General features: G+C 37.7%; 1 protein-coding gene across 1 annotated transcript in view; it reads left to right on the top strand.

Moving 5' to 3' along the window:
* Nucleotides 1-23,447, top strand: part of AGPAT5 (1-acylglycerol-3-phosphate O-acyltransferase 5) — a 55,387-nt gene that overhangs the window by 26,710 nt on the left and 5,230 nt on the right. Inside the window, exons 5-6 of the mRNA XM_064650356.1 lie at nt 236-326; nt 9,256-9,417. Of these exons, the coding sequence (XP_064506426.1) occupies nt 236-326; nt 9,256-9,417 (253 nt within the window). The remainder of the gene's footprint in view (nt 1-235; nt 327-9,255; nt 9,418-23,447) is intronic.

Raw genomic sequence — 23,447 nt, 5'->3', positions numbered from 1 at the left:
ATCACCTGGACTACTTTCTATGGTGTATTTTCAAAGGAAATTATTTTGAACCTTGAACAGTATAGAGCTAGGAAATTTTAGCTCAAGTATTCTGATTTTCTTTGGATCCTTACAGTAATCAGTGGTGTGAGCTAACTGCAATATGGACCTATCAAGTATTGATAATTTCTGTAAAAGCAATCAGTTTACATTTATTATAAGAACTTGTCTGTTTTGTTTCTTTTTAAACCCACAGATGTATTTAGTGATTTTTCCAGAGGGGACTCGTTACAATCCAGAAATACCAAAAGTCATTGCAGATAGTCAATCATTTGCTGAAAAGGAAGGTAAGCAAAATAAGTCTTGAAATCATTCTTAGTTACAGTGTTAATATATATTATATAAAATTGTTATATAATCTGAAGATAACCTCACCTTAACTGGACTATTAAGCCTGCCCGATTGGTATTTAAAGGGTTAAAATAGCATAAACTAGTGTTTCTCTTACCAGAAAGTAAGATTATAGTAGCTTATATACAGATATTTCATGCATTTCACATTGTGCAAGAGTAATAATATTCCAGAAGGCTCTCCATAGTTTCTGCCTATGTCTGTGTATTTATTTTCTCGTTCAAGGTTGTAGGAATTACCTGCACTGAATCAGGGCTGTTCCACCTAAGTTGATATTGTAGCTCCAATTCCAGTTATTAGCCAATATAAAGAGTATTTTGCATAGTGATGGTTGTGCCTTAAAAGAAGAAGTCTTCCATCACTTAATTTTTAATTAACATTAATACTCCTGTGACATTTTGGTTTTCTTCCTCTCTCACCTTCCAGTCTCAGCCTTCTCTTGGTTGAACTTTATTCTGAAGTCACTTTGGTTGTTGGCATTGTCTCTATAACCACAGATGGAATTACTTCGTCTTCATCTTTGGAAAGGCTCGCAAAAAGCCAAGGGTCCCAAGCTTTCTCATATTTTTTGACATCATATGCACAATGCATGTAAACTCTTAAGTTCAACATGTTCGGTGAACATGTTTCCTGGTTTTGTTTTTTCCTGTTGACCAAAAGTGAAATAATTCACTCTGGAGGTAAACAAAGAATAACAAATAGGTCTGGTAAATTCATTCCTGTGACACACTGAAATGAATTCACAAGTATGTGAATCAGCCTGTTGATATCATCAATTTATTAAGTATTGTTAGCTCGTCTCCAAAAGGATACATGCTTTTCTTCTCCTTGGGAAGAATGGAATTTGTTTGCGTGTATGAGCAGGAGAGCTTAAGTCATAATGTATTTGTTCATTGCTTCAGTTTCCTGTCGGAAATGAAAGTCAAATGTTTCATTTAGCTTGGCGGTTCTTTGAGAGTTTGGGGGGAGGTGGTGTTTGATAGGGATTTTTTTCCTCTCCTCCTTTCTCAGGGAAAAGATTTTTATTGCTATTACTTTAATTCACCTCTTAATTATATCTCTGCAGTCTGCAAAACAGTAAAATACTTCTTTTGTACTTTCAGAGCACCTGTTTTTTTCTCCTAGTGCTCTTCTCTCCAGTATTGGTCTGCTTTTATTTTGTAGGATTACTCCTTTTAAAAACTCCCATGACAAATAGTAATCAAAAAAGAAACATCTCCAATTCTAGTGCAGAATCCTCTAGATCTGCTTTTCCTCACTGCAAAATTCTTTTATGGTTGGTCTTATTGTTATGTGGAGAAAATGGGAAGCAGTCTGCGCAGAACCCTGCTCCTCTGCGTGTTCGCACAAAGGTAGAAACTCCCTTGAACTGGAGCATCCCTCATACAAGCGTGCTGAGAAGCAGGATGGCTGACACCGAGAGCTGCTACCAAACTGTTCTGAAGACTGGTCCACGAGGCCCATACCAGTACAAGGCACATACCAGTACACCAGGGAGCTGTGAGGATGGGGAATTCCACATGGCAGCTGGCAGGATGTGATGACAACTCCCCAGGGTCCCACCATGCTACTGCACAGCACTGCTGGCCCTGCCCTGCGGCTTCCATGCAAGAACCCCAGTGCCACCACAGTCCGGGCTGGATCCTGTGGCTGCAGCATGGGAGCTGTGCCCTCACCAGTCAGTCACTACATGCTGTGCTGGTTGTGCTCCCTGTGAGTGTGTGAGCGCTGTTATGTTATATACTCAGCTGAACTAAAACCACATGATTCCACACTTGTCTGAAAGATCCTGGAGGCTTCTTATTTCCTACAGTTTTAGGAAGGGTAGTAATGCCCAGTACTTCTGTCAATCAGAGGAATGAGGACATACTGTAACTTACAGTTTAAAATTGCACTTCATTCTTCATGGGGATATAATAAAGTCTAATAATTTAGTCTTGTCATCTTAGTATATTAGTTACAGAGCACAGTGCTTCAGGGTTGGCTTTACAGACTGTAGGGGAATTTTTTTATTTGTTTTATACCTTGAAATGTAAGCTTTATAATGCTTTTTTCCTACATTTTGGTCAAATTTTATGTTGAAAAAATAGTGCAAGTGTAATATTGGAAATAGTGGTTTAATTAAGAAGAATTAAACTTGAAACTGATGATAGAACCGGAGCTATTACACCCAAAGATAACAAAACTATTCCTAGAGCACAGGGCACAAGCATAACTCATGTTTATCATGCTGTCTGAAATACTGTTTTTTACATTTGTGTGTGTATGTACTTTATGAGTTTTGCGGAGAGGAAATATAAAAAGGTTTTGTGGAATTTGTATTTACTTTTACTGTCCATGAGCTGGATCCTCATCTAGAATAAAGGTTCATTGGTTTAGGCAGAACTGTTGGGCTGAACTTAATTACCTGCTCTTAGTGGGACCAGTTAATGAGCTGCATCTCGTATCGTGATGGTCTTTTTATGTAAACACTAGTTTTGGACACAGTTACAGGCTCTTTACAGTTGGTCCTAGGACCAGTTCAACAAAAAGAAATGTAAAGTGAATTTAAAAAATAGCTTGGGTTGACAAATAACAGAATATTTTGACATTGCTGATTTCAACTATTATGTCTTTCCTCATTGGTATGAATATATAAATAAATCTTATCTGTCTGTGAATAGGATGGAAAGATAGCAAACAGCAGAAGAATTTACAGGTGCTTGTGGTCACCCTTGAAAGAGGAGCAACTTTAAAAAATGCTGATAATAATTCATGTAACAGTTTGTTTTGCTGTAGGACTCGGGTTCTACACAAGATCTTGAGTCCTAGCAAGAGCAGGTGATTTCCCTCTTTCTGAAACACAAGGAAATCAAATATACAGGGTAAGTCCAACAGATGTGGGTAGATCTGGATGATTAAGTTGAGGCTGAAGGCCATCAAACACAGAGAAACTTGTAGGGAAGGAGTAGAACTGTACTATTTTTAGAAAGCAATAAATGATACTGTACATTAATAAATTAAATCCATGGCCTGTTTTTTCAAATTTGTCATTAACTGCTTTGCTAAGTTCAAGTTAAATGTACTGCCAGGTTTTTTTGTTTATTAAAACCAAAGAATGCCAAAAACATCTAGAGGTAACATTGATTAGAGTTAATTAATCCCCTAAATTAGGGGATTAATATATGTGGTTTTCATGTTGGAGCCTGACATGTGTATCAGCCTTCAGGCACTGATCAATTTGACACAGCAAAACTCTACTCTAATTAGCTTGAACTCCATCGTGAGTTCTGTCCACAATTGTATTCAGTGAAAATAAGCAACAGAAAGTTGCTTACTTCCAGGTATACTGATTTTACTGTGATGACTGAAAATGTTGTCATCGAGGGATAATGCTAGAACCCCCAGAAACTCAAAGATTACTCATTCTACACATTTTACAAGTGGCAGAAGATTCCAGTCAGATCAGATTCTTACCCCAGATGGACCAGGAAGTATTTTAAACACAGAATATGTTTGTTTGATTGCATTGAGAAAGGAAAAATGCTACTCTTGAAGTTTAAAAAAAAAGAAGAAAAAATTACCTCTCTAAAACTAAGTTGTTTGGTTATTTGTGGTAGGATTAATGTAGGAGTTATTCATAGAACAAGTTGAGAAAATTATTCCGGTATTTATGTTATTTGGCCAAAATAACAGTATTTGCTGGAATTTCACAGCTACAGCAAACTACATAAGCCAGCTGTTGCCAGAATATTAGCTAGAGGCTTCCAAGCTGAAGGAGATGTATGCCATGTAGCTGGATTTGAACCTGATACACCTAGTTGTCCTCTCCTGGTGGAAAGCAGGTGTCTGGGTAAGATGATTCCAGCAATTGCTACCAGGATGGGCTCTCTCTTTCTCTGTTTCAGCATGGTTGACAATGCCTGTGTTTCTAATGGGATGTCTTGCAACATTCTCGTAATCAAATATTTCTTCTCCTCTCTTGAACAACTAAGAATGTGATGTCATGTGTTTTTGCTCCTTGTCTCCTAAGCTTTTGCTTTCCGTATTCCAGTATTTAAGTATATAGACAGTAATCAAGTTCTCTTTCGTTTTCCATTGTGTGGGAGTAGCCAGCTAATGTGATCCCTGTCTTCAAATGTGATGCAGTCATTCAGTGACCCCTTTCAGGCTCTGATATATGAGTTTAGGCATCTTAAAAGTGCAGGAATTGTCCCACACTAGTTAGTGGGCTTGAATTGCTGAATAGTATCAATTAGTAGGTGGCACTAATATTTTCATGGGGATTTAACTAATCTTGTCATGATAGAAGTGGTAATTTTTATTGTATCTCTTTCATTCAAACTGTGAATCTTTTAAGCTTGGATCTTTTTAATGGTATTGGGCTATAGAACCAAATATCTATAAAACCCCACAAAATACATGATTATTATTTTTTGTAGCAGCTTCTGGTATAAAATTTATTCCATTTATATGTACCCATGTAGTAGATTTCTCATCATTTTGTAGTAGTCAGTCATAGAATCATAGAATATGCTAAGTTGGAAGGGACCCATCAGAGTCATTGAGTCCAACTCATGGCCCTGCACAACACACTCCAAACAACCACAAATTTCTTAGGTTTTATAGTATGAATTTTATCCCAAATGTTAAGAAATGGTATTTTAAACAATTGAAAATAAATAGGAATAATCCAAAACCCTCCTACTCATAATATTAGTAACTCTTAAAAGTCAAAACCAAAGGGATCAGAAGCTTGTTAAATTTAACTTGGCTTATTTTTTCTGAATGAAGACAAAACAATCTTCCCTGGAAAAAGGCATTTATGGAATTTTGCATTAAGGTTTAATTTCTAACAAAGGTCATTTAATCTGGCAAACATTTCAGGTATTCATTTATTATCTTTCTTGCTTTTATGCAGAAAAGTTGCTAATGTAAATGTTTTTTAATGCTGAGTTTATCTTGACAAATATCGTGCTTTCTGCTAAGATGTTTTTCTGTGCAGGATATGCTTATCTCAGAATTGCTTTTACAGGTCGTATAAAAAAGAGGTGTTTCAACTGAGCTAATCGAAAATGTTTCCCTTTCAGTTGGCATCAGTTTTAGATTGTATTCTAAAGCAATACAAAGTATTTAATATCCATAAATGTTATTTGGAACTGTCTTTAAAGAAAGTAGCTTTTAGTGATCTTTTTTTCTATACTTCCATGTAAGCAGGCTTATTCTAAAAGTGCACATTGAGATACGGAAAAGAGAATATAATTTTTAAAAAGAGTGGAGTATGGACCTTGAGTAGCATTTGAGACACCAGCTGTTAAGATGAAGAAAGGGTTTCTGTTATTAAAAGTCATCCCTAGAAATTAAGTTTAGAAAAACAAGAAGCTACACTGTATTTCTGTAGATACCCATGACAGAAGAAAGTGTACCAAGGTGTGGTGTCTCCCATGTCTTGCTGTGGGATGGTTATACTCTTCCTGAGATTACTTGCATTTCCTGTACTTTAGTTCGTGGTAAAAGAAAAACACTTTTTACAAGAGCATGCAGTTTTTTAACACTGCCATCAACTGAGTCCTGTTTATGTAAGTCAATGGAATACAAATGGATGAGCTCTCCCACCATATGTTATTTTATGAGTCTAACTCTGGTTTCAATAAGTAAAGCTTCGATCACTGGAGGCGTTCCAGAAAGCTAGTGGGAACTCAGAGTTGGGTCAGTATTTGGGACAGCACGCATAACTGCAAAGCTTTCAGTCTAATATCATCACTGCATACACATTCACATGAAAAAGGAAAGATTTAACTGGTATTGAAATCAATTTTCAATTTTTCAAGGTTTTCACCCTGGTTCCAGTTTTTGTGTTATTTTCAAGTACGTGGTTTTATAGGGGGGAAAAGTCCCTCGAACTAATTCTGACATCCACTTTCAGTGAGCACATAACTTCTGTTGATGAAATGTAGTCATGCTAATGTAATGCATAGAGTATTCTTAATTTAGAGCCAGGGTTTTTTGTTGTTTTCATTTAAAAATGTAGTGTGTGCACATCAGGGGTACAAATATGACTAATGAAGTCCAAGTTTGAAAATGTAGATGGCCTCCCTGTACTGAACTGCTCTGTGAGCAGATGAATGGAAGAGCAGTCTTCTTCACAGAGTTGTACTTAGCTACTATTATATGTAGCTTCACCCTGAGAGGTTAGATAAATAATGTTTTGTTTGGTGGCTTTTTAGTTTTTTTGTGTTTAGATGTAAAATTCAGTTATATAGATGTTAATGATTTGGGCTTTTGTATTTGCCAAAGTAATTATTTTATTTCATTCAGTTTTCTTGCAGACTTTCTGAAGTAATTCTGCATCTTACTATCATGTAGTAAATGTATGATATTTGAAGTATCATTGCTCATCATATTTCTTCAGGTTTTCACTTTTTTTTTATGTCTGTTTATCAATCGAAAGTTAGAAGAGCAAAGCTATAGCATTTTAAGGTAGAGTATTACATTATTAGTAGTATCCAGTTCATTTTCTTTGGCATTTAAAGTAAAATATCATGACCTCAAATACTGTGACGGAGGTTCTAACTTAGTATTGCACAACATTAAAAACAGTTTAAGCACAGTGTGTTTTGTGAATTGGATGCAGGCTGCTTGCCAAGGTAACTATACTGTAACTACTTGGATTTAAAATCTGTTATGTTGATTTTAGCAGAGATCATCAAGTAATTGCAAGAATGTGTGGTAATGTTTTTATAAAACAGATTCTTTAAAAAGATGTGCTGAACTTGCTACAAGTTTGTCAGTATTTCTGAATAATGAATTATAGACTTTATCAATTTTATTTAGATACATACTCATTTTGTCCTTAAACTCTCAAGAGTTCACTGGCAGCATGTGGAGTAAGAGTGGCTTATTCTACAGTTGCACTTCACAGGTTGTCACTGACCATCTTCATCACCAAAATTGGCCATGAATTAAGAAAAACTATGCAGTGAATAGTCACAGATTAATAATTAATAATTTGTCTAGAGGATTCAGTTCTCACTGAAGGATATTTTCGCTTTTTCTTCCTTACAGTAACAGTTTGGTTAAGGGGAAGATGAGTTGGGCAGGAAAGGAATGATAGTGTTTTTAGAATAAGTTTGGGAATTTGGCTGAACAAGAGTTGTGTTGAGTGTAATGTCAACACTAATAGAGTTGCTGACAAAACACTAGAATATTCAATGCTTCATTTACAGCATAAACATTTTGAAACATAACATAATTAGACGTTTGATGTAACAGTTCACAAGCTAAGAAAACACTACCACCATGTTATGCTTCAAAATATTTACATGATCCATATAACATTTTGCATAGACAGTTATCACTATTGCCAGTAAAGCATAGCACAATGACTTCAGACGGAGTGCTAGTAAACACCCTTTTATCTCTGTGTTCAGTCAAGGAGATTCTTAGCAAATATTAAGAAATCAAGATAATGATTTATACTGAAATTTTCAACTCTTAAAAATGTTAGAGCAGTTTAGAAACTGTCTTACAGTGATGAGCAGATATTTTCATAATTTTAGACCAAAATATGCTTTGCCCAGCAAGGGAATTCAGTACAAAATCAGGACGTAATATGTAATCCTTTGAATTGATTTTGCAAGCAGAAAGATATCAAAAGCAATATCACAATACTTTTGTTTAGAAAAATTTCCGCATCATCTATCAGGAACCAATAGCACCAGTGGATGGTTCTTTAAAAATGGACTGAAGAGTAAACCAATGAAAAATAGGCTAGAAAGGAAAAACCAGAATTTTATTCCAATACTTCTCTATCTTCTCTGTTGGAAAGATAGATATCCTATAGCAAAATAGTGAAAATTTTTGCATAGTGTGATTTTTTTTTTTCCAGAAGCCCTTTCAAGTAAGCATGGAAGAGTTGTATTCAGGTCATGAAAAGGTTTTGGGTTTGGTTTTGTTGGTTTGCTTGTTTTCATTTTGAAAGTCATCGTGTATTAAAAGTCTGGAAACAGAATCAATTCTATAATTTTGAGCCCAGTGTATTTTTATGTTCTAAAGTGTGCTCTGGTGGAAGTGGTCAACTGAAGCAAAAATGGATATGAAATACTGCTGTTAAGACTTGCAGAGTGACGTTAAACCTGACGTTCTTTTGTCCTTGTCATACCCAGTCTATGTGTCTTGGCCTGGAAAAGTTAAAGACAACAGTTGATTTCTCTCACTATGAATTTGTTAGTAGCCAAATCAATTGTAATAGGTTGTTGCAGGGAAGCAGAGAAGATTTCCTCCTTAGTTTTGGTTCTCAGTGCTGTATTCCCCGCCCCCCCCCCCCCCCGCTAAGTTTTCTGCTAGGAGAGTGAGTAGATTAGGATTCAGTATGTTCTCTAAATTGGCTTGTCCTTGGGAAGTAAAATGCTGGATGAGCATTAGGCATGCTTAAAATTCTCTGTGCTTATGCCTCACGTGCCAAATCTGTTTCTGATGCAGAATTTCAGGAGGTGATGCCTGTGTGTTTAGTATTTCTCAGCTAATTTGCTCTTTTTTTTTAACCTCAGTTGGGCACACATAAACAGTAAAGAGAAGTGCTGTTTCGTCACTCATGAGCCACATTAAAACCATTGCTGCTTCTAGAGCAGGAGCTATAAAAAGGGCTCTTTTGTTGAGCAGCCTTCCTCTCCTTAATATCCTTTGGGATTTCTGTTTCATCTTCGACATGTGTTCAGTAGAGCATATGCAGTGTACACACATGCACATTCTCTCAACTGAGAATTGAGATTGAACCTATTGTGGTTTTGAGTGGAGATGCCTGAACTTCCTTGGCATGATGTTCCTTTTGTGAATGTAGTCCACTTTCCTTTCAAATACTGTAATTTTTGATTTTTTTCCCTCTAGGACTTGCTATATTAAAGCATGTGCTGACACCACGCGTGAAGGCAACTCATGTAGCCATTGACACAATGAAAGACTATCTGGATGCAGTGTATGATGTGACTGTAGCTTATGAAGGTACTGTGGACCACAAAGGGCAAAGGAAGCTGGCACCATCTATGACAGGTGAGTTGACTGATGTCTTTTAGACAGGCTACAGCCATATACAGAACTGTTCATATACAGAATCAACCTCAGGTGCTTTGTAATGCTCTGAAGGTAATCTCCACAGTGCTTCAACCATCTTACCATCATTTAGTAGGGCGTCATTCTTCTAGGCTTTACTGTAGTTACCTGTGACATTCCTGCCCTCCCCTTCCCTATTCCTATTCTGCAAGTGGTCTTTGGAGTCAAAGTAAACTTGGAACCATAGGCAGCAGGTGCCATTTACCTTCATGTTTCTTCTAGCACTGGGATTTGGCATTATCCTCAATTCCCTCTGCTGTGCTACATATGTGTACGGGTACATATGTACATCAAATTGCTGAAATGTGTATTTTAAAGGGAAAATGTGTAGTAGTAGTATTTTACTGGCAGTTTTTCAATTTGCTACACATACCCAGTGACCTTACAAACAATTAACAGCGTTTTATGGAAGCAGGCTTCACTTGCTGTAGTATTTTAAACCACCTACAGCACCTTAAGAGAATCAGGTAAATTAGTTTTATGTTCCTTGAGTAATCTAACCAGAAAACAAATGCTGGGGTTTCTATAGGGGAAAACTCTGGGACAGAGCACTTCAGGGTTTGCTGTTTATTATGCTTGGTAGATAACTTTTTTTTTCTACATAATTCATTTACCTGCACTGCTACTGGAGGGCCAGATATCATCTTTCTTTCCATTTGTAGTTGATGTGTTACTCAGTCTGTGCCTGACTTTCTGTTGCTAGTTGGCTCAAAGTGGAACTTTTGAGTCTTTTACACTACTGATACCACGTGGGGGAAAAAAAAAGCCACAGTAGTTCCGCAGAGCTGTTCAGAATTTTGAGCAAGTGTTGACTGAGGGACCTGAAGGATATGTCTTAGCTAACTCCTTGCTTCTTGGCTCACCCAATGTCACTGGGACTTGTTCCTTCTGCTGCTAAAAATAGTTTGTAGTGTGGCTGTTTCCATGTCACTTCATTAGCAGGTGTAACTCCTTCATTAGCACATGAACTACTTCCAGGTGCTATGTGATTAGAAATTCTGCAATTGTCTATTTTTACATTTTCACCCTGTTTAATATTCTTTTGGATAGGTGAGCAACAAAACTGTTAACACTGTATATTGTTAGCACTTGTATAGTACTGTAAGATCTTAGGATGGTTTTACTTTATGTACAGTTTGTTCCTAATGGACATTCTTTATGGCTAAGTATCCAAAGTGATTTCAATTATTTAAAGTTTTTAAATATTTTTTAAGTGCCTTATGACTCTTTTACAGTACCCTTTGAACTGGGCAGTCTCCCTCTTGTCCCATCACCCAACTCTTCTTAAGACCCCCTCAAAACAAATAGGATTGTTTCTCCTTCCCTGCAGCATATCTTGTTTCATGACTTAATTATTATGCAGCTACAGCCATTCTCATACTGAACTTCTCAGTGCCTGATGGTTAATTAAACTATTAAAATGTCATTACCTAACGATAAGATGGCAAATGTTCAAATTCCTTATAAGACCTCTTCACCTATTGAAGTTTGCATGAAGCATGATATAATTATGGAAAGGGAACCAACAAACTGAATTTCCCTGTTGGCTGTTTCTTGTGTCTGGAGTCAAGCAATAATCAGACGGTTTGGGGTGGCTACTCCACATCCAGCCTTTTGGAGCCTCCATGGCAGGCAGTCCAGGCGTATCTTTCAGCCAGACTTACTGGTAGGGCTGGGATAATTAGTGTCTCGGCCTTGGCTAAATACAAGGCAGTAATACAGAATGAAGTACAGCCAACCAGTTGTTACCCATTACAGAGCAGATAAATTATATATCTATCCAGGGCATTCCATGTGATTGTGGCAGTCACATGTATTCCATATAATATAAATTATGTAGATTAAGAACACTTTATAAATTACAGTGTGGAACATAGTTGTCATTCTTTTAGGCTCTCCAGACACAAAATGGGAGAAAAACAATTTCTGTTATAAGAGATCAAGATCGTTTCACCATTTGTTATCCAGAAGTCTAACAACTGGTCTGTTCAGAAATATAACAAGAATTGAATTAGGCATACTTATGCATTCAACATTTTTTAGCATTATTGCTTTTTTGCAATACTAAAATGTGTTATGCATGCATGAAAAGGACATATTACTTCATATTTGTGTCCGTGCTGGTTGAGAATTTTGTTTTTCATTCTCATCGGAATAAAGTGGCAGTGCAATCCTGGTAATTTTTAAAAGATAAGGTTGACATGTCTTTTTGAATCTAGCAACTCTGATTGAAATTTATTACATGGAAAACAAACTTCTGATAAACACAACTTTACTTGAGGACTTCATTTCCCTTACTATGCCATTTCCCATGTGAATGAAATCTGAATTTCACATAGATATAGTGTGTTTCTTGAAATACATTTTACTTTCAGTTCTATAAATCTCAACCTCAGAAGGACCTGTGCCACTTTTGGAAAAACCCATACTAACCTAGGACATGATCAGCTCTTGGCTGCTGTCTTCAGCAGTAAACAATGCAGGTTAAAAGGAACATTTTAGGTATTATGGGGAGTGCTATCATGCTTTGTCTGATAACTTGTGTTAGCAAACTGTAAATGAGAAAGAACTTCTGAAGAAAAAGTGAATTGCATTTCGAATTTTGTAATATGCAGCTCTAGTTTAAACAGTCTTTCTTTGAAAAATTGGAATTATTTATTTTTTAGGCCAGCAAGCTTAACTATCATGATGTTGACTTGCTCGACAACATTAAAACAAAGCATACTATACTAGCAACTGAAAACAGGCATTCACCATCAGGACAACAGTGAATAGCAGACATACCGGATAACATGGTGCCATTTTAGAGCAGGCAAATTATGATAGTATATCCTTTCAAATGTGTTGAACTTTTTGTCACTATTTATGCATTTTAATGTTTTGTTAGCATTTTCCAGCTGCAAGTTGTTTGTTTTAGAAGAGATCAAATTTGATTGGTCTTAGACAGGGACAAAAGTTAGTTTAGCTTTAGACAGGGATGTTGCTTTCTGCTGTTGCTTCACATCCAGTTGTGACCAATGGATGCAATTTTTTTCCTACCATTTATTCATTATTGACTACTTTTCCTTACAACAAGTTTGGATCTTGGTACATTTCCAGTGGAAATTTTCCAGCACATGGCAGCCTTTCCAAAGAATAGTGACTTCCCACAGATTGTTCCCCTCTCACTACTGAAGATGACTTGTCCAGATCATTAATGGCAGAATGTCATGGTCCTGCTTGGGGAGGACCATGCTGCTAGACAGTATTTATTGTGGTCATTAGAATAAGATGCAAATGATCATATTTGCACTGAGGCACAGCTGAAGTGCATCTCAGGTACTGAATTCTGTAAGAACTGTTTAGAAGGGAAAAGGAGGAGGGGAAACTCTTGCACTGAATTTATTGATACTGTTTTACTACACTATCATCAAGTTAAAAGTAGAAACAAGTTTTGGGAAGAAAGAATGAGATCCTAGTTTTCCCCCTGCTGAATAAATGTCCTAAGAGTTTACATCCAGCTTGGTCTGGTGTTAAGGGGCAGGTCTTGTGGGACATGGGAACTGTTATCATTCTTGCACCTGAAAGAGCATTATATACACATCTACATCTTTATTATTCTGCCTGAAGGCTTTAGCATAACCAGATGGTATTTATCTGGCCATTGTAGATGAAAGAGTGTGTGAAATAGCAGCATGTGACAATGATAAACACTGAATAAAAATAGCAAGTATATATAGACTCTGTCTTAAAGAAGTCAGAGGAATTCCTGAGAATTATTGACTCTGCGGTATATCAGTCTCAGAACAAACACTTTGAAAGCATATGTATGTGTGCATTTCTGAAAATCTGTACATCACTTTGATCAGTATAATTTGAGGAGGTCAGACTGGCCTAACTTCCCTAGGGGAAAAAACCCTTTTCCAGAACTGCACTTTTGTTAGGACCCAGTTAGACAGTGAAGTACAAGAGAATAGAAAACAACTGGGAGAATAGAAAACAGTTTTTGTCTGGACTGTGGCCCAGATTTGATCACATCCATTGTCTTTCAAGATCCAAAGAATGATAACAAGCATTTGCTTATAGATGGGTTGAAAGAATTAAAAAGCTAAATTATTAAGCTCCTAAACAGTAACAGGAATGTAAAACAGTCTGAAGTAAGTTTTATAGTGATGAAATGGCTAATTGTTCAGATCTCTGCTAGCTGTCTTTCTTACTGCATGAAAGAATATTGAAAAGTAAATGTCATTTATTTTAGAGTAACCAAAGAAAGGATGTAGATTAGAACTGAGGCTGGACATCAGCTCTTGTGAAATTTGTATCAAGTGTACAATCGCTTTTTAGTATGTACAGGAAATCTCAAATCAAGAACCTGTCATTCTGCATCTGTTCAAGCAGAATTTAAGTAATAACTACCTTTCATATTTCAAAATGTAAAATTTCCATTGATTTTTTTGGAGGAATTTTGATAACAACACTAGTTGGCAGCATAGTTCTGTGGGTCTTAGGCTAGATGATCCCCAGAGGTCCTTTCCAACCCTAACAGTTCTTGATACTCTATCATACTTTTTTCCTTTAGCGGAAAAACCCTAGGTTTATTTTGTGCAAAATGTCAAAATAAAACCTTTTTAATAACATGATTTCGCCAGGTACCACAAAGTAAGTAAATGGTCATTCAGTTTTAGCTGAAAGCATTTTCACTTGTTCTTTAGGACTAGATCTGTCATTTTAGACCCCTCGTAATTCCATATTAGATGCAGTTTGCGTAAGATGAAAACCTGCCTGTTAATTTGTGGGTGACTTACTTGAAATGGCACTTTCAACACAGATGTGGGCATATGCATCAATATTCTGCAGATAAGGACAGTCTGGGTAAATGCAAAGTATTTTCATACTGTAAGAGTTAATCATTGCACTTCTGTTCAACATTTCACTGAAGAGCAGCATCAGTTTAGGGGAATGTTTTCAAGCCTTGCTGTAGTTCTTCATAGAACTCCAGAATCGGAGAAAATGAAAGTCAGTCTGAGCATGAGTAGCACCTTTGTTTCTTTACCTATCTCAAAACAAGGACATAAAGATGACTGTATTTGGAGTTCCTATAGCCCAGTTTCTTGTCTCTACCAACAACCAAACTCAGATGTCTAAGGAGGAATGCAAGATTAAGGCGAACCTACATGATTCTTCCTTTTCCAAATCACAAATACCTGTGGGTGCTGCATCTGTGTATTAATAACACCCCCTTGGTGTGGGTAATATCCCCTCGCAAAATCCCTCCAAGCCCCAAGTGTGTGTTCCTCTGAGTGTAGGCCAGGACTTGTTTGTCTCAGTTATTCCCAAGCAGCTCCTACTGAAGGTAGACATCCATAGGTTCCCTTTGGGAATTTGCGATCTGAAAGCACACAATCATCAGAAAACTTCTGCTACACAAAGTGGCTCTTGAAAGTATTTACACCGGAGATTCATAAAGTTTCCCTGCACCCTGGACCTCATGCACATGTGAGAAGAAGCATTCCACTCCCCAGGCAGCATTTATTTACAACAGCTCGAGGAACTCCTGATCTTTATGCAAAAGTGTATCTGAACCCTGAGGATAACAAAAACAACTTTAATTTCTTCACACTGTCAGGTTTGGCAAAAAATATGTTGTTGCTTTGAGAGACTGTGTTTATTTTTGCTTTTTTGTGTATCACGGTCCTTTTCTTCTGTTTGTGGTACTGTTCTCTGTTTATCAAAACAGACTGTCTGAAAGAAAGGCAAAAACATCAATATAGCACTACTGGCGTAGTTCCTAACAGATCCTGTTTTTTTGCTAGAGAGAACATTGTTTTGAACTGGTCCACTCCTTGTATCTTTGCTTGCCATTTTTTTTTAACTGCATAGTTCAACTTTTTTTTTTCCCTATTTCTGAAACTTTAAAAAAGTTCTGAGGAAGACACAGGTATCTCCTAAATTTGCTCATTTTCAGTTACTGGTCGTGGAATAGCCTTTAGATGTAATCCACAGACCTAACCTGATCCAGGTTCTGTTCCTGGCAGCCTGTTGATCAAAACAGTTAAGCTTTTGTGGGAAACCTCCTGCTAACTTGGCCAACATACAATATTCACATATTATTATAGAGCAGTACAAAGGCCAGAGTGCATCTGTTAGAATAACAGATTAAAGCCACTTGAAGATTGTTTCAGTGAACTATAATATGCAAGTACTGTGGGTCTTCATCAAATACTATCTTGGATCAGCAAGACAGCTTAAAGTGACACTGCTGCTCTCCAGTGCTAATATCTGTATAGAAAACTATATGTACCACATTCTAATAATAACTTTAAAAGATTCTTTAGATCTGGACATCTTCAGGAAGGTACAGACAAGTGATGATTTACCCTTGAATTTGCAGGATTTGTGGAGCTATATTTCTGAACTGCTATCTTCAGGATTTATATATATATATATTATTTTTTTAAGCTGTCATAACCTTTTTCTGTGGCCTTTTTTCTGTCTTTTCTGTGGCCTTCTCTGAGTCTGCTACGTCCTCCTTCAGCTACAGAGATCAGAACTGCACACAATATTTAAAATGTGGATTTATAATCTTTTCTGTATCTTTGCCCTGTTCTCAATGTCCTTCCTGGTGGTGCCCAGTATTTGGGGGATTTGGGACTGCTGCTGCACAACTGAGAGGATGGCTTCAGGGAAGGATCAGCAACTCCCAAATTGTAACCACCAATTCCAAGTTAAGCATCATGTAATCAGAGTTTTAGGGGTTTTTTTCCCCATGTTTGTTTACACTGAAGCTTGGCTGCCCCATTTTCACCCTGTTTGTTAAGCTTTGAGGTCCTTTTGGAGTTGAGCCAGTGTTTGACTACCCATAAGAGCTTAGAATCTTCTGAAAGAAATGTGAAAAACTGGAGACTTCACTGTTTGCTCCCTTCTTCAACTCATCAGTGATGACACAGAGTAAAACCAGTCCTAGCAAGGATCCCTGGAGGACCCTGGTTGTCGAATGTTTTCCATCCTTAAGTCCTTCCATTTGCTTCCTCTCCTTTAAGCAGCTTTTGGTCTATAAAACATCATTTCCTTTAATCCCATGGCAGCTTAATTTCTTTAATAGCCTTCAATGTGGAACCCTGTCAGAGGCTTTATGAAAATTCAAATATATCACGTCCAGTGAATCCCCTTTATCCGCCTGCTCCTTGACACTGTTGTAGAAATCCAGCAAATTGGTGAGGCAGGATTTCCCTTTACAGAATCCACACCAATTTTTTTTCAACAAACTGTGATTATCTCTGTGCTTAGTGATCTTATTATAGACCCTGCTATCTTACGCAGGGATGTAAGACTCTTCAGTTTGTATTTCCCGGCATCATCTCTAAAGCTTTCATTTGTAAAAGGGAACTCCCCATTTTTCTGGCACAATGGTTGTTTGTGATGATACGTTACACATCTTTGTTTTCAAAGTCCAAGTTTGAGAGCTTTTGGATGAATGCTGTCTGGTCTTGGTGACTTCCTGACATCAAACTTATTTATTTAGTCTAATACTTTCTGTCTGTTTACTTATTGATCTAGTTCCTTTGAGTGATCTGATACAAAGAATGCAATGGGTGCAGGAATCAAACAGTTTCAGCAAGGAAAATATTGCAAGCAAATATCTGAGCTTCTCTTGCAAGGGCTTATACTTTATCATGAGTGCTACTCTTCACACCTTTGTCCTCCAGCAGTCCCACCAGTGACCTAGCTGGTTTACTGCTTTTAATATATTTTTAAAAGTTAAAATAGAGCACCCTTGCCATTTTTCAAGTTTCTTTTTGGTCCTTTTAAGTTTATGTTTACATTTGGCATGAGTGGTTTCTTGGTTTTTCCTTGTTTGGACAAGCTTTCCATTCCTCAAGGAGGAAAAGAAGGTAGGAGTATAGTAGTAGCCTCCTTAATTTTCCCATTAAGGAAAAACACCATACAGGTGTTTTTCAGACCCATGCAGACTTTTCCTTTTGCAGTGTTATATGTCTTTTACATGGGTTTTTATTGCAAGTTTTTCTGGGGTTTGGTATTTAGTGTTCTGGGGTTTTTTTACCAGTCTCTAGGTTGCCTTCTTTTGGACTGTTTCTTTTAGGGTATTTTGACGCTTTGCCTTTCCTCTCATTACATAATTCCTTTAATACACAGAATCATTAAATCTGGAAGACCCTCTAAGATCATGAAGTCCAGCCATTGACCAAATACCATGCCCACTAAACCATATCACAAAGTGCCATGTCTGTTCATTTTTTGAACACTTCCAGGGATGGTGAATTTACCACTTCCCTGGGCAAGTCTCTTCCAATGCTTAACGACTCTTTTGGTGAAGTTTTTCCTTATATCCAACCTGAATCTCCCCTGGTACAAGTTTAGGCCATTTCCTCTTGTCCTATTACTAGTTGCCTGGGAGAAGAGGCCAACCCCCCAAAATTCTGCATTTCTGTGCAGATTCTTTCTCTACAACACTGAAATTAATTGTATTGTGGTTCCAGAGCACTTCTTACAAACACTGTGCACCACTCAAGACCACACCAGAAGTGGCATCTTTTCGTGTGGGTTTTGTTACTAGTTGTTCCAGGAAACAATTTGTTGGTTTTTTTTTTCCTTTGATGTTTTTATCCAGTTGGTTGGCTTGGTTTGGGTTTACTTTGGGTTTTTTTCCCCACTCATTCAGATGAAGTATCGATGCAATTCAATAAGCCGAAATCTCACACTCCTGCTGTCAGTCCTGAACTTGCAGGTCTTAGTCTGGCTTCACAGTTTCTGCTTACTATTATAAAACTTATTGGGAAGTCATTTAATATATTTATCTAATATATATTTTATTAGAGCCTAAGATTTCCATGCAAAAGGATTTCATTGTGCTTCTGTCTTCTTATTATAGAAAGCTATTATACTTTATATATTCATGCACAGTACTATTCCCTTACTTGTAAATCCTCTTCTGTCATTCCTAGAAATCTGGTAGCCTGGTAATATTGCATGCTCCTGCAAGGCTCCTGGATACTTGCCTTACAGGAGTGATCTCTTGGTGCCAGTAATTCTTGTTCTGTCTTCATATTTAGGCATATTTTGTTGGTACACAGCTACATGTGTGTTGGTAAACTTCTGAGTTTTGCCTTCACATTGAATTTTATCTACATCCACCTCATGCCACATCCCTATGAACAGGCTGCTTTTCCTGACCTTCAGCCTTCCCTAACTGCCAGTCCAGACAGTCTCTAACTTTTTCAGTTTTTGCAGCTTCATAATGATTCAGGTGCATCCTGTTTCTCACCTCAGAACATCCTCCAGCCCTTAAGTCACTTATTCCTTATGCCATGCCCCTTCTGGATGCATGGAGGCTCTGATCTCTGTGTGCATGGCGGGCCTTGCACAGAGGATTGGCAGTATTCCTGAAAGGGCTATTCCTCAGGTCCCAGGCTTCCCTCCTGGCCGTGAACTTCAGTCAAGCCTGCACAACACCCCCTGCATGCTTCCCTACATCAGCAGTACCTGCAGGTACTGGTGCATCCTGCTCCTCCACTGCTGCCCAAGTTAACTCCTCTGAGCAACCTTTGCTGGCCCTGGATGTTTGCTTTCCTGTCTGGTGCCACTTTGCTGTACCACTGCTTTATTTTGTTAGAGCAAGTTGTGAAATAGTTTCCTGTCAGCTCAACTTGAGGTGATGGAACACACAAGGCGGAGAAACAATGCAGCACTTAAATTTGTGTTTGTTTTTCTGTTTGATTGTTAATTTGGTGTACAAAGTAAATGGAAGTAGAGAGATGGGATTTTTTTCTTTGAGGAGGAGATATTTTACAAACTGCTTTGGTAGCTAAACACTAAAGTCCTGTCTAATGAAAATTTAAAAAGTGGAGAAGAAAGCATCTACAGTTCAGAGAGGAATGTCTTTGCTGTCATGGGTTTGCCTGTAAAACTATACACACCACAACACACAATGTTCTCTTACTGAAGAGACATACTTTTAAACATTTGAAAGGCTAGTTAGAGTAAATATACATTATTCAAATTTCAGATTTCTTTGATATCACTATCAATTTATCACAAACATTACTGAAATCTGTTAAAACAGGAGAGAATTGTGGACTGTTTAAGTGAACACGATGATGTCAGGTTTCAGTTTGTCCTTTCTTAATTTTGAAGGACTTGGCAATAATTACATTGCAGTAAAAGAGCCAATGTAAGAGGTTGAAATCTGAGCTACTTTATTGCCGTCGTATTTAAAGTGCATATAAAAATAGACCTCATTAGTAATTGAAAACTGGAGTATCTGCTTAAGTGTAATGCCACTGTCACAACTTTCTTAAGGGGCAAGGCAAATAGTTTGGAGTGGTGGAATGAACCTCTGTGGTAGTATTAAGGGGAAGGTGGTCTGAGGCCATTTGTATGTCCCTTTTCGGTTAAGATACGTCTATGCTTTGGAGCTTCTCTTTTCCCTCAGTTTCCCTGGTAATTCCAAACAATTAATTGGCTTCTGAAGGTGAGGAGTTGAGAACTGTTAGAATTTTGTGGAAGCTCCAAACACTGGTTTGCAATTAAAAATCTTGTGAATCCAATTCCTTTCCTGGAGACTGCTGCACCTCATTCATTAATCCTAGTTCTGCACTGAATCCTTCAGCCCTGTGTTAGTGTGAAACCTGTCCCACAGAAGGAAGGACACAGTGTCACAGTTTAAGGGAAAAAAATGCTCAATCCACCTTATTATTTTCAATTCCTTCCTTCTGCTGTGGTTGGCCACTAGAAGCTTTATAAACATTCTGTGCTTGTATCTGTTATTTAGCCAGATAGAAAGTTTTATTAGGAAATTATCTCCTACACAAAAGTCAATCCACTTGGCTCCCACACGAGTTGTTAGCATTAATTTAACCCAATTGGTACACAATTCTTGATTGGCTAATGCTGTCCCCAACATAATGTTTGCTTGTAACGCATGGTTTGCACTTATGGTTTGTATCTTGAAGGAAAGTTCAGGCTTGCTTGTTCCTGCTGTTAATTATAACAAATCCTGGCAAGTTTAGGAATCTGAAAAGCCTGTAAGATGTTGGCCTTAAGGGCTAGTGTCCCTGAAGTTAGATGTAATTTGAACATAATAAATTGCTTCAATAAGATTTTGTTTCTTAGCTTAATTGCATAAGTCTTTGGGGAGTTAAGCTAATGTGAAATTAGGAGTCATGGGACCACCACTAACCTTTAGAGGTTGTGGTGATAAAATCCAGCTGTTTCTTCTCAAAATCGACCTCAATATATTGTCCTTATTCACTGGTGTTCTTATGTGATTGCAGTGACATTGTAGATTGGGGAAAAAAAGTTGGATTAGTTGCATTAAACCCTGATATGAATTGGATAATTAAAGACTATTCAGATTCCCTGATGTGCTTGATTGCATGCATTACAGTATTATCTGCAGATGTCCTGGTTGCCCAGACTTTGGATAAAAGGGCCTTGAACTGATGTGTGGGAATCATGACCCTCTCCAGGGGAGCACCTGCAGTAGCAGATCCCACAGCCTTCAGTGAGGTTCTACTAAGCTCAAACTGCAAGGGAGAGTAAGGCTGTGGAAGAAAGCATTGGCATTTACAAAGGTGGGAAATTATGACAAAGTTTTAGGATCTTCACATAGGGAGACTCAATTTAGATTGTTTGAAGAAGACCAGAGTGGGAAGTGGTAAGAATCAACTTGAATTGGAACTTGGGCACAAGGCAGAAAGTGAGCAGCAACTCTCAGTATTTGTGGAGGTTTTTGGCTGTCCAAGCAGATTTGTAGAATCGCTACATTTCAGCTTGGGATGGGGGTAAGGTGTTTCTTTTGAAATACTTATGTCTTGAATTTTGATTGGCTTATAATTTCCCTTAATAATTTATAACTGAGGTTATAAGTAACATCAGTAAAGACTTGTTTGTTCCTATGCAGAGCAACCTATGTGCTATGAAGCAAAAGAAACATACAGTAGAAAATGCACAGAATGTTTCAAATATCTTTTAAAGCTGGATCTTGAGCTCTAGCTGAATATGCATACCATAGATGCTTTTTATAGGAATTTAGTGCAAAAAAAGACTGTATCATCTGGCTTCCAGGCATTTGTTTTCTAGATACAGTTCTGCATGTTGTTAGAATGTTCCACTTAATAGTAATACCATTCGAAAGAGGATTTATACATCAGTGAACATCATAAGCGTTTAAGACAAGGATAATACATCTGTCATTTTAAAATATTAATAGTATGCTTTTAGGTGATCATATAGTCAATGACCTTCAAGTAGGAGCCTGGATAGTATCCTTGGAGAAACAGGCCTGGAAAATCCCTTCTTCTCATTAAAGCAAGAGGAAAAACCTGCTTTTAGATAAAAGAACTCTGATTTCTTTGTGGTTAGTAAAAGCACTGCACATAAACCTGAAGAAAATGTCTACCTGTACTGCCGTTCTGGACTCCAAGTACTTAACTTGCCTGTCATCTAATAGCTGTAGCTAGGAGAAGGTTCTGCCAGGAACCTTCTGGTGCCAGCTGTGTTTGCTGCATGGCTGAGGTTGACTTGTGCCTGCTGGGAGCCCTCAGCCATTTCCCCAGCTGATGGTGCAGGGCCGTGTTGCTCCCTTTACGTTGGGTTCAGTTTGGTGAAGGGCTCTCTTTGCGTGAACTCTAGACAGAACCACACACAGCACCTTACAGATTTGTGCATCAAACTGCCATAAGACTTCAGTGATCTCTTTATCTCTTCTCCTTCCCTCCCCCTCTGCAAGCACACATACACATTTGCATGAACAGGCTTTTAAAATTCCCTAAGGCAATTTCTAGTATATGATAAGGACTGCTTTTACAACAAAGTCCTTCCAAATCAGTAATCCTGTAAAGATGAAAAATAAATACAGGGATATCTGCTTTGGCAGACAACAATAAAGATGTACATGCCACAGCAATTATTTTGCACATTCATTCCTCAAGATACCCCTAACAGTTACGGGTCAAAGTCTTCTGTACATCTGCACTGCTGTCCAAACATGTCAACAACCTAAAGGGACCACCCTCTCTGTGTTACATTTGTTGCTTGTCTGTATTGTAGGAAGGCACTTTTGGTCCATTTCCAAAATATGAAAACTGTCCAAATTTCTGAAGACTTCCATCCTCACATCATGCATCTCTCTGTACAGAGATGTCATGGTTACTGCAGCACCGCTTGCTACTGGTAAATGCAGATGGTTACCAATACACACTGCACAGGATTTCACAGTGGTTACAATAAGCATAGTATTTTACAATATGCAGTATATCACAATAGTCATGCACAGTATTTTTACCACTTATTAGTTGTAAGAAATCTCACAAGGCTATTTGAGTAATGGGGTTTTGTTTTTCATTAATGCTTGCTTGGTAAATTTTTCTAGGGACAAATTGAGGAAATGGGGGAGGGGAATTACAATAGGGCTGTCTTGAGCTTTGTAAGGCAGAAGAAAAATGAAGGGATAAAAAATAGAAAGATCATTTTTTTCTGAGTCTTTTGCCCTGTTTTACTTTGTAATTATAGATTATTGCTTAAACTGAAGCATACTTTCTTCTGGAGATGCTTTGGGAAATCACTGTAATTCCAATCCAGGAGCAAAGAAAATTTAGATTTTAAAAAGGGCAAGCAAAGAGGACTACTAACAAGATTGCAGGATGGATAACTACAGTATCAAAGTTACTGCATCCCACACTACTGAATGAGTAGATTGCTGCTGAGGTAGAGCATAATGTTTTCAAGCACAGCATTTTACAGTTAGCAGGGTGTATTTTAGGACAATTCTTCCATGTTGCACGTGATCTCTGGGGCCTTTCGCTGAACACCTGCTCCTACAATGGTCCACTGTTTGAAGTGTGTAGGCCAGGTGGTTTCTAAGTTCAGCAAAGTGCTCAGGATCTGAACGTAAGGAGGGGAGGCTTTTGAGCACTGAAGTTAGGCTTCCAAGGCACGCACAGACCAATTTAGTTAGTGTATTTTAGACAAAT

This window comes from Pseudopipra pipra, chromosome 3 (genome assembly GCF_036250125.1).
Source record: "Pseudopipra pipra isolate bDixPip1 chromosome 3, bDixPip1.hap1, whole genome shotgun sequence".
Taxonomy (NCBI): domain Eukaryota; kingdom Metazoa; phylum Chordata; class Aves; order Passeriformes; family Pipridae; genus Pseudopipra; species Pseudopipra pipra.
Note: the sequence above shows the minus strand (reverse complement) of the source record. Positions and strands in the feature narration are given on the sequence as shown.